This window comes from Echeneis naucrates, chromosome 18 (genome assembly GCF_900963305.1).
Source record: "Echeneis naucrates chromosome 18, fEcheNa1.1, whole genome shotgun sequence".
Lineage (NCBI taxonomy): Eukaryota > Metazoa > Chordata > Actinopteri > Carangiformes > Echeneidae > Echeneis > Echeneis naucrates.
In genome coordinates this window covers 419303-429895 of record NC_042528.1, presented here as the reverse complement: position 1 = coordinate 429895, position 10593 = coordinate 419303, and the positions used below count along the sequence as shown (strand labels likewise).

General features: G+C 51.2%; 2 protein-coding genes across 2 annotated transcripts; both read right to left on the bottom strand.

The window, feature by feature from the left end:
• Nucleotides 1–9: 9 nt before the first annotated feature.
• LOC115059233 (ceramide-1-phosphate transfer protein-like) lies at nucleotides 10–1670 on the bottom strand. The gene is made up of 5 exons (XM_029526885.1): nucleotides 1540–1670; nucleotides 1038–1241; nucleotides 805–955; nucleotides 313–509; nucleotides 10–238 (listed from the first exon to the last, which is right to left on the bottom strand). The coding sequence occupies exons 1-5, from the start codon at nucleotides 1668–1670 to the stop codon at nucleotides 10–12; spliced, it is 912 nt and encodes a 303-aa protein (XP_029382745.1).
• Nucleotides 1671–2711: 1041 nt separating this feature from the next.
• On the bottom strand, nucleotides 2712–9294 carry LOC115059232 (F-box only protein 41-like). The gene is made up of 18 exons (XM_029526884.1): nucleotides 9169–9294; nucleotides 7997–8142; nucleotides 7396–7923; nucleotides 7245–7324; nucleotides 6616–6688; nucleotides 6477–6537; nucleotides 6334–6398; nucleotides 6161–6207; nucleotides 5317–5439; nucleotides 5076–5227; nucleotides 4777–5000; nucleotides 4576–4691; nucleotides 4344–4496; nucleotides 3792–3887; nucleotides 3573–3691; nucleotides 3321–3479; nucleotides 3124–3239; nucleotides 2712–2926 (listed from the first exon to the last, which is right to left on the bottom strand). The coding sequence occupies exons 2-18, from the start codon at nucleotides 8123–8125 to the stop codon at nucleotides 2864–2866; spliced, it is 2304 nt and encodes a 767-aa protein (XP_029382744.1). The 5' UTR covers nucleotides 8126–8142; nucleotides 9169–9294; the 3' UTR covers nucleotides 2712–2863.
• Nucleotides 9295–10593: the final 1299 nt, after the last annotated feature.

Here is a 10593-nt window from a genome sequence, read left to right as displayed (position 1 = left end):
CATGCTCGTTCACGGCAGCTCCAGCATCTCGTGCTCGGCCAGGATTCGCTGAGTTCGCTCGTGCACCAGCGTCAGCGCCCGGATGATGATGCGCAGGATGGGCGTGGCCTCGCTCTGGTTCTGGACACACACCAGCTGCAGGAAGTGCTGCCTGTCAGGGAGGGCCAGGAAGAGCATCTCTGCGGCCTGGCGGAGCACCCATGGGTGGTGGGGGGCCAGGGCCACCCGGTAGGCGTCTCTGGGGGAGGAGGCGGGGTGACGTCAGCTAGGTGTGGCATTCAGAAGGTGGCAGGAAACTCAGCGGGCCGTTACCTGCTCAGCTCTCCAGGTGTCCTCAGGTGTCCGTCGGAGTCCGGCCCTTCAGACAGACCTTCCAACATCAGCTTCAGCCACAGCAGAGACCGATGCAGCCGCAGCAGTGTCCTGCAGCCGGACTCCGTCCGCCAGGAGAAGCTGACCACGCCCTCCTTTAGCTCCGCCTCCACCATGGACCGCACCGAGTGATACACCTGGGGGACAGAACCGGAAGGTGAACACCAGGCATGTCCGAACTGGAAGTATCCCACAAGCAAGATATCCCATGATGCATTGCGCTCGTAGCAAAATGGAAAATCCCACAGAGGGAATATAATAAACATAAAAAATAAAATATAATAAAAGAAGACCAAATATGAGAAAGAAAGTTACAGTGAAGATTATCAAAAGCATTTAAAAGGTGGCTGTGAGTTGAGCGATGACGCAATTCACGGCGCCAAAAGTGACCGGAAGTGCTACATTCAGCTGGATTCGGACTCTTCGTCTCACCGTGTTCTGGAGTCCAGAAGAGTCCGCGGCCGGACCACGTTTCCCATGAGTCTCTGCTCTGTGTTTGAGTGACAGCTCTCGGATCAGCGTCACCTTCTGGTTGACCTTCTGGGAGAAGAAGCTGACCATCGTCCCCAGAGAGTCCATGAACCTGAAGACAAAGATCCGTCCTGTGTTAGCAACACTGGAATCCAGTTTGTAGTTTTCATGTTTGGACCTCGGCGTGTCCGTACTTCAGCAGCTGATCCCAGCTCAGCAGGTACGGCTCCAGCAGGACGTCTCCTTCCACCTGCAGACTGGACTTCAGGTGCTGCAGCAGCCGCCATGTCTGAAACGACTGACCAGGACACTCCTCCAGGAGGGGCGGGACCCCGTCAGGCCACGCCCACTCCTCAGGGCTCAATGGCGGCTCAGGCTGAAAGAGAAACAATATCCACCTTTTTATGTTTTACAGATTCATATTCATGAACTAACATGTTTCCTACCGTTTGGCGGTAAAAACTCAAACATGGCTGCCAGGCGGCGCCGCAGTCTCCGACTCCACCCTGAGCTGCAGACAAATACAAAAAGATGTATTCATCATAATGTTCCATTCATTCTACTGTCAATGATTTATTAATGCGCTAGACTATTTACATATTTACTGTGACTGCAAAAACTGAAACAGTACAGCTAAATACGGAGAAAACTAATCTGGAGGAGAATAAAAAAGGAGTAAGGTGACTTTGAGTAAACCTGCACTGATGATAACGGAGGCCGAACACGTTCAGATACTCACGTAGCCAGAAGGAGCTAATGAAGAGGAACAGAGCCAACATGGCCGCCAGCAGCAGGTAACGGAGCAGCGATGTCCGTCTGTGGACCATCACGGTGACCACAACGTGCAGCAAAACACAAAAATATACACAATTTCCCTCCTCAGTCAACAAACAAAACTAACTCATGGTCTCTCTCTGTTGGGGTTAAAGGTCATCTGCTCGCTCACTCCCACACAAACAATCTGATCTCAGGACGACCTTCGAACAGGAAGTGGAGCTCAGCTGGTAACATGTTAGGAACACTCAGTAATCTTTACAAGGGGGTTCGATTCTGCTCACTTTGGAGTTTACTGCTCATCAACCAGCAGCTGGAAATCAGTAGAAAGAATATTTAGAGAAGAAAAGTGTCAGATTTATTGATGGAAAACGCCACATTTAGCACCTTTAGGATCAGAAAGGACACACTTTGTCATCGACACATTTACATCACTGATCGATCGGCGTCTGGAGAATGAGTCAGTGTGTTCTGTGCTTGTGTAAAAATATTTGTGCATACTCGTGTGATTGTGCTCATTTTTAAAGTGAAGATAAAGAATAAAGGTTTTATTCCTAAATCACTTATTAGAATTCATAATAAGTGAGACTAAACGAGGTGTCGACCTTTAAGGGAGATGGAGGAAGTTATTCTCAGCTTCGTGTTTAAAAAGAAGCTCTCTGGGTTTTCTGGGGGACACTAAGGAGTTTTTAAGGACCATTTAATATCTTTAAAGTGGAGATAAGGGAGGACAAAGAAAACAGGAAACTGGAAAAAGTCTCACAATTGCTGGAATAAAGTTGGTATGAAGGGGTTGGTTCAGTCAGTCAGGCAGAATAAAAGGTTCAGGTCCGTCCTGATCCAGGATCATCGGATCACAGATGGTTCTGTAGAACACTAAAGAGTTCGTATCAGTTGGGAAAGCTTTGAGCTCGACTCGATGATTTCCTGATGAACAGAGAATCTGTTCTGTTTAGATATTTGGAACGATTCTTTTTTTAGAGTCGTTTCTAAATAACTTAAATGAATCGCTTCATTTATCAATTCAACGTCCTGTTGATGAACTAAAGGAAGAAAACCGAAGTGTTTCTGTTTGCTCAGTCTGAGCGGGCACTTGGAAATTATGGCAGTTATTAATATATCCTGAACGTGGAACCTCAGATGGACGTCTGACGTCTTTGTGCTTTTTTCCGTGAAGGTCAGGACATTTGACTTCGTCCTTCAGAGGTCAACACTTCAGGTTTGGGGTCGCTGTGAGTCCAGGAGGTCAGAAGAATCCTTCAGCTTTAACCTGCAGAACGTCACAGAGCTCCGGACGCTTCTGAAGAACCTGAAGAAGTAAATCAGATCAGAACACTTTAGGCTTAGCTGTGGCCCAGTTCAGGAGCCTTCAGATGGATCCTCGGAGGGTTGAGAAGAACCAACAGCCCATCAGACCCAGAGTCCAGGTCCAGCCGCCATGTTCGGTCAGAAGTGACACATCTGATTGTGTTTGCTGGACTCTGAATATAAAACGCACAAACTGACCTTTAATGTGGCGAGAATCTCTCCAAACAGACGCTGAGCTTCCGGAGAGTCCGGCTCCTCAAAGTAATCCGCCACCGAGATCTCAACCACGATGGACCTGATGTTGGCACACACACCTGCACACAGACACACACAGGACGCTGTCACTCGTGTACACGTCCACCCTGATGGACGTCCAGGACGAGTTGGTGTCTCACTGTGGAAGTGCAGGATGGCCTGACCGCTGACCGGCGTGTGGACCAGGATCAGCATCTGCAGACTCTTCAGGCCGGCTCTGCAGAGCTCCGTCGCCGCCTGCAGGCCGAGGTCGGTGATCCGCTCCAACTCCAACACCTGCAGGTGAGCACAGGTACGCACTGCACACGCACACAAACACACAATCTGTGTTTGTACCTTCACTACGTGGGGATATTTATAAAAGCTTGATTTCTTGGTTAACCATCACTGACCAACAGCTACCAATCCCTGAGTCCCACAGCCAGCTCCGCCCACACTGAGCGAGCGGAGGTGTGGCCAGCAGCGGCCAATCGTCTGCAGGCAGCGGTTTCCAAAACGAGTGTGTTGTTGGCTGAAGGAAAAACAGGACGAGGTGGAAACGTCAGAGCTGCTTCAAACGTTCATTGTCACCTGAAGAAGAACCGTCAGAGGAAACACCTGAGGTCACTGACCAGGGGTGAGCCGGCGCCACCTGCAGGCTGATGATGTTCCTGCAGCCGGCACCCAGGGCCCAGAGAACCTCCTGACCCAGAGGATCTGATGAGCTCCTGCACACAGACAGGTGAGCGGTCAGTCAGACAGGTGAGCAGTCAGACAGACAGGCAGACAGACAGGTGAGCAGTCAGACAGACAGGTGAGCAGTCAGACAGACAGGCAGGCAGACAGGTGAGCGAGCAGTCAGACAGGTGAGCAGTCAGACAGACAGGCAGGCAGGCAGACAGGTCAGCAGTCGGTGAGACAGGCAGGCAGGCAGACAGGTGAGCAGTCGGTCAGACAGACAGGCAGGCAGGCAGACAGGTGAGCAGTCGGTCAGACAGGCAGACAGACAGACAGGTGAGCAGTCGGTCAGACAGGCAGACAGACAGACAGGGGAGCAGTCGGTCAGACAGGCAGACAGGCAGACAGGTGAGCAGTCGGTCAGACAGGCAGGCAGGCAGACAGGTGAGCAGTCGGTCAGACAGGCAGACAGACAGACAGACAGACAGACAGGTGAGCAGACTCACCTGTACGTGAGCGTCTGCAGGTTCCTGCAGTAGCAGCTGGCCAACCACAGCGTCCTGTCGGTCAGGACGTGAGGACACTGAGAGACAGACAGGTGGAGCAGACTGCCCCCTGCTGAGCGGAGCAGAGCCTCCACCCCCGACTCCAGAACCCCTCTGAGGGACAGGACACAGCAGCAGGTCACCTCCACGTTTTGTTGTGTGTGCTCCTTCACGTCTCTGCAGAGCGCCTTACCTCGTGTCTCTGTGATAATCGTCTCGCGGCTCGTCGGCTCGCCGGCTTCGTGACTTCAGGTTGTTGAGGATGACGGACTGAGTCTGAGTGCACCACTGAGACAGTGTGGTCAGGAACTACACACAGACACACAACAGAGGCCGAGCTGTTGTTAAACCAACAACGACACGGCGGGAAGGTCAGCGATGACGATGATGGTACCTCAGTCGACACTCTGGCGTTCTCCAGACAGAGGCGTGTCCAAACAGCTGGGTGTCGGGCAACAAACCGCCAATCAGAGCACACCTCGGCTGCACGCAGCAACGAGCGCACGTCCAGGTATGGAAAGACGCAGAAAAGCCCCGCCCTCAGCTTCAAGGTGTCCGCCCCCAGGTGTCCGTCACCATGACAACGGGAGGGGGTGGAGCATAGGGAGGAGAGGATATCTGCAAGGTGGGGGGAACAGAAATAAGACTGAGAAGCAGGTGGGGGAGGCGGGGAGGCGGGGGGGCGGGGCTTACCTGATGCAGGCGTGAGCGTCCGGTCGAAGACGAGCCTCCTCATCTCCAGGCTGCTCCAACACCTCCCCTCTTCATCGTCCTCCTCTTCCTCAGTGCTGTGATGGCGACGGTTTCGTTTGCTCCACGTCCTGCCCCACCCCCCCTCCCCCTCCCTGGAAACACCAAAGAAGAAGAAACAGAAGAGCGGTGATGAAAAATCAGCTCTAAATATCTGACAGCACCATAAACTCACATCACAGACCAGCGTCCGTCTCCTCTGACCGGTCGGGTCCACACCAGAGGATCCTGGACCTGGACCGGCCCCCCGTCACAGTCCCAGCCCCCCGGACCCAGAGACAAAGTCCTCATCGGCCCGGTCGGCCCGCTGGTGGAGGGAACGGCAGAACAGCACCAGCTTCATTCATCAGGTCGGACCATTCATCAGAGAGGCTGAACGATCTGAACGTTACCTGAAGAGACGGTCAGCGTACAGCTGCTGCTCTGACAGACTGCAGGACCCTGAAAGACTGAAACTCCTCTGGGGGGAGGGGGGGGGGGGGGGGGGGGGGGGGGGGGAGGGAGGGGAGGAGGAAGAGAGGGGGAGGAGAAGGAGGAGAGGAGGGGGAGGAGGTGAGGAGGAGGAGGGAGGAGGAGGGAGGAGGAGGAGGGGGAGGAGGTGAGGAGGAAGAGAGGGGGAGGGGGAGGAGAAGGAGGAGAGGGGGAGGGGGAGGAGGAAGAGAGGGGGAGGGGGAGGAGGAAGAGAGGGGGAGGGGGAGGAGAAGGAGGAGGGAGGAGGGGGAGGAGAAGGAGGAGAGGGGGAGGAGAGGGGGAGGGGTAGGAGGAAGAGAGGGGGAAGGGGGAGGAGAAGGGGAGGGGGAGGAGGTGAGGAGGAGGAGGGAGGAGAGGAGGAAGAGAGGGGGAGGAGAAGGAGGAGAGGAGGAGGGGGAGGAGGTGAGGAGGAGGAGGGAGGAGAGGAGGAAGAGAGGGGGAGGGGGAGGAGTTTACTAAATGATATAAAACCATGGAGGGATGATAAACTGTTCAGCCATAACATTATGACCACTTGACCTGTCTGTGGGTGGGATGTACCTGGTTACTACGGATACCTGTCAGGTGAATATTTAGTCCTGAATTTGATTTTAAAGTGGGACACCTGGATCAGGATCAGGATCAGGATCAGGACCTGGATCAGGATCTGGATCTAAAAGGGAAGGGGAGCAGCTGACAGGTCTGAGGCCGGTGGTCATAATGTTCTGGCTGATGGTGTGAATCTCCTCACCCGGTTCCCGATGGTTGCCTGCAGTTTGCTCGTGTTGTCGTCGCCGCCGTCCAGACTGTGTGGTCCTTGGACACGTATAGGTGTGTACACCTGTGTGTACATGTCTGAGTGTGTGTGTCTGTTGTTTTGCTGTGTGTGTGTACTGAGCTGCAGTAACTGTCTCTCTGCTCGGTCGGCTCGTTCCAGCAGCGTCTCAATGAACGTCTGGAGAACAAGAACACGAGTTTCATGAACTGGAGCAGAATGAAATCAGAGAAATCTGATTTCTGACTTTAGCGCCACCTGCAGTCGGGTTTTGGCCTCGGCCTCCTTCTCTGCCGTTACCCGCAGAAAACGCTTGATGTCCGTCATCTCCCTGCAAACACACAACAAAATAAAAACCACGTGAGAGCAGTTTGTTTTTCATATTTCATCTTTTTCTTCATGTATCTTCTCTCTGCTGTTTCTGAAACTCTGGTTGTGGTTTTTTTCTTTTATTGTTATTTCTGCTGAAAATTAACAGGAAAAACGTCGAGGTTTATTGTGACGTTTAATGTGATTATACATATGAAATATCTTTTAGGTGAAAAACTGAGAAAATAAAACAACGAGCAGAAAAATGAAACCACACAAACAGTGTGTGACCACACACACACACACACACACAAACACACACCCCCCCTCCCTCGGGGCTGCAGTGCCTCACTGTCATCTTATATTAGTCATCAGTGCAAACTGTGTGTGTGTGTGTGTCTCTGGTGAGGCAGACTAAACATGATGTGTCCTCGGTTTGTGCATCACGTTGTGTTTCTGTGTTCAGACGCACACACCAAAGGTTTAAAGGTCCACAGTCTGATGTAGACCTTCAAAATAAGAGTTCAAATTTAGAAGTTGTCTTTTTATAGTGAGGGGACCTTTAATTTGAAACTGACCGTCGTCGTTCATTCAGCTGCTCGTCTCTTCCTTCCAGATCTTTCTTCAGCCGCTCCATCATCTCCACGGCAGCTGAGACCTGACAGACGAACAAAATGCTCTTCAATTGATTCATTCAGTCCAGAGTGGACTTAAAACCGACAGACTCACCTGTCTGGACAGGTACGCTGCACGCTCCTCCACCTGCAGTTTCTGACTTCTCAGTCGTTGCCCCACCCACCTCTCCCTCTCGAGCTCCGCCTCCCTCCGCTCTAACGTTGCCCTCAGTCGGCTCATGCGGCGGCTCACCCGTTCCTCCACCTCTGCAAACGTCCGGGCTATTTTGCGGTCCAGCCCGAGGCCCAGTCGCTCCTCCAGCCCAATCCCCACCGACAGCCCCAACTCCAGGACCCCCACCTCCCCCAGATCTGTCCCAGGAAAAGGCCCCAGGGAGCCGGGGAGGGCCAGAACAGTGGAGCGGGCCTCTGGAGGCCCCGTGGAGGCCGGAGGGCCACGATCCACAGAGCCGAACATCTCCCTGAGCAGCCGGACCGAGGCGGACGAGGAGGCCAGATCCAGGCAGGCCAGCTGCAGGGGGAAGCTGTGGAGCTCCGGGCCCAGAGAGGAGCTCTGTGTTTGGGGCACTGCGGGGCCGGGCAGGGGGAGGAGGACACCCGGCCTGGAGCTTCGGACCCGAGCCTGAAATATCACAACAACACTTAATGGTCTGCCTCCATCCGTCTGAAGGTTTGAAGGCCCACACAGAAACTACCTGCGACAGCACCAGCAGGGTCTCATAGGTGTGCTGGCTGACCAGGTGAGTCTGCAGCTGAGGTACGGACGGGAAACGAAACTTGTCCCCACAGCGAGGACAAAAGTAGGGCAGCTCCGGGGAAGACATGATTCACCACCAGGGAGCTGGAGGATAAAACAGGGACACGTCAAAAACAAGAAGCACAGAAACACAGAACCTGAATGTGATCTGGGTCAGAGTGTGTGTGTGTGTGTGTGTGTGTGTGTGTGTGTGTGTGTGTGCACCACATTATTGAGTTTTTTTAAGATAAAAATTTAATGAGACTGAAATCTCATTTCTGAAGCTTAAAAAAGCTTCAGAAATGAGTAAATATAGCTTAAAAATACCTTAAAAAAAAAAGCTATATTTGTGTGCCGACCAGGTCCAGGACGTCCGGTCTGTTGGTCTGACATTATCGGGACGTGCGAGTGTTTTTCTGTGATGCCAATTGCTCGGTCAGGCGTGGCCCTTCCAGCCCGCTGACTGTTTCCTCGGTCGGCCCCGTGCAGAGGAATTTTAAATATGGATGAATGAGCAGGAAGAAAGAGACGCCTGGGTGTGGACGGACTTGTCCTTCAACCCTCAGTTCTCAGGGAAATCAGCTCCACGGTGTCGTGGAGACTCCACCCGTCAGGCCACGAGCTGCTGTTTGAAATTGGTCCGTCAGACATCTTAGTTTTTTAAAGACAGAAAAAGGTTCCTGCTCTGTTTCCCTCTGATGGAGCTTCATTTAAAAAAAAATAACATCATTGAAGACTTGAAGGAAGGCCATTTTCCCATAGACTTCAATATAAGGCAGGAGAAAGGACATTTCCCCATAGACTTCACTTTTCGGACCCTGGCTTCTGTTTATGACGTCACTGTGTAAACTTGCTGCTGTTCCGTCTTAGTTTGAGATAATTGGTGCTGATCATCTCCAGTTCTGTCTGAGGTCGATCAATCGATACCGTTATCATCAAATTACTGACAGCACAACAACAACAACAACAGCAACAACAACAACAACAACAACAACAATTGTTGCTGCAGCTGCAGTTTGTTATTTAACGCTTTGTTAAATAAACTTCATCAGATCAAATCAGTGATTCGAGTAAATGATCGGCAGGTGGCTCGGTGACGTAACTGATCATTGATCGATTATCAGCCCTCACCTGGGGCACTCGGCCTCGTGCTCACGTCCGTTGCCATAGTGTCCCGGTCTCCCGCTCCGGATCGGTCCCGGTCCGGTATCGTCTCGTGCAGGAAGAGCAGCAGCGGGAGATGCTCCTCGTTTGTGTGTCTGTGTGTGTTTGAGCTCCACCCTCTCCTCGGCGTTCAGCTGCAGCATGGCTGCCTGTGACGTCAGAACCATGTGACGTGTCAGTGCTGATGTGTAATGATGGCGGACGGTTTCATTAATTCATTAATTCACGTTTTAAGACGAAGCCACAAACATCCGGGAGACATAAACTCATTCCTAATATGGAAATATCACTTCCGGTGCTGGAATTAGTAAAACTTTTTGGGGGGAATTAACTTGAAACTTTAAAGAATGTTTACAGGAGATGAGAGTCACATTAGGATCCTTTTAAATGTTGTTATCAGCAGCAGTAGCCAATAATGTTGAAGGTAAATATTGTTGTTTTTATAATAATTATAATAATTATTATTAAGAACGTTGAGCTCTTTCTTACTCGTCCACTATTTCTCAGGACTTTTTCTGCTCTTTGTCTGAACACTCAGTTTTACATTTGAGGTTAACAACATTCGATCCAATTAGTTCTCATCCATCCATCTTCTCCTCTGATCTGTTTCCGGGTCACCCAGGCCCGGGAACCGAACCTGCGACCTTCTTGTTGTGGTTTTATTATGAAAGAGGAAGAAAAGTGGATCAGTGTAACAGGAATAATCATTATGATAATAATAACCTCTAACCCTAACCTCTGACTTTCACACCTGATTTGTGTTGTTTGTGTTGTATAACATCAATCTGTTCAATGACAAATACAGACACACAATTGTGTCTGCAGATGGATGAACTTGATCTTCAGGTGTTGTTGTTGTTGTTGTTGTTGTTGTTGTTGTTGTTGTAGTGACCACTGGGAGGCGCCAGCAGCCTGCAGTGTCAGTGTAGGACCATGAACACAAACACACACGAGAGGACCACAGAGAGACTGAAGTGTTGTCAGACTTGTGATGATAAGTTTAAACTGTTGTGTTGTGCAAAGGACATTGGATGGAACTTGCTGTTGCCATGGCGACGCAGTTTTCACAGTTCATAAAACCGAACAATGACACAACTAACATGAGGTTTGTTGCCTGGCAACAGCAGCCTGTTGACGGGATGTGATGAAGAAGAAGCTTGTTTGTTTGTTTGTGTGTTTATTGACAGCAGCAGCCTTCATGCAGAACGACAGAACAGGAAACCTGCACAGCTCATAGAAAAGTGACATCACACGAATCCCAGAGAAACCTGCTGTCTGTCCGAACAGGAAGAGGTAGACAAACAACCGGCTACAAAAATAGAGATATCTTACAAACATAGAAGTCCTCCGTGTCAAATATAAAGTCTCACAAAAAGATCTGAGTGGAAACAG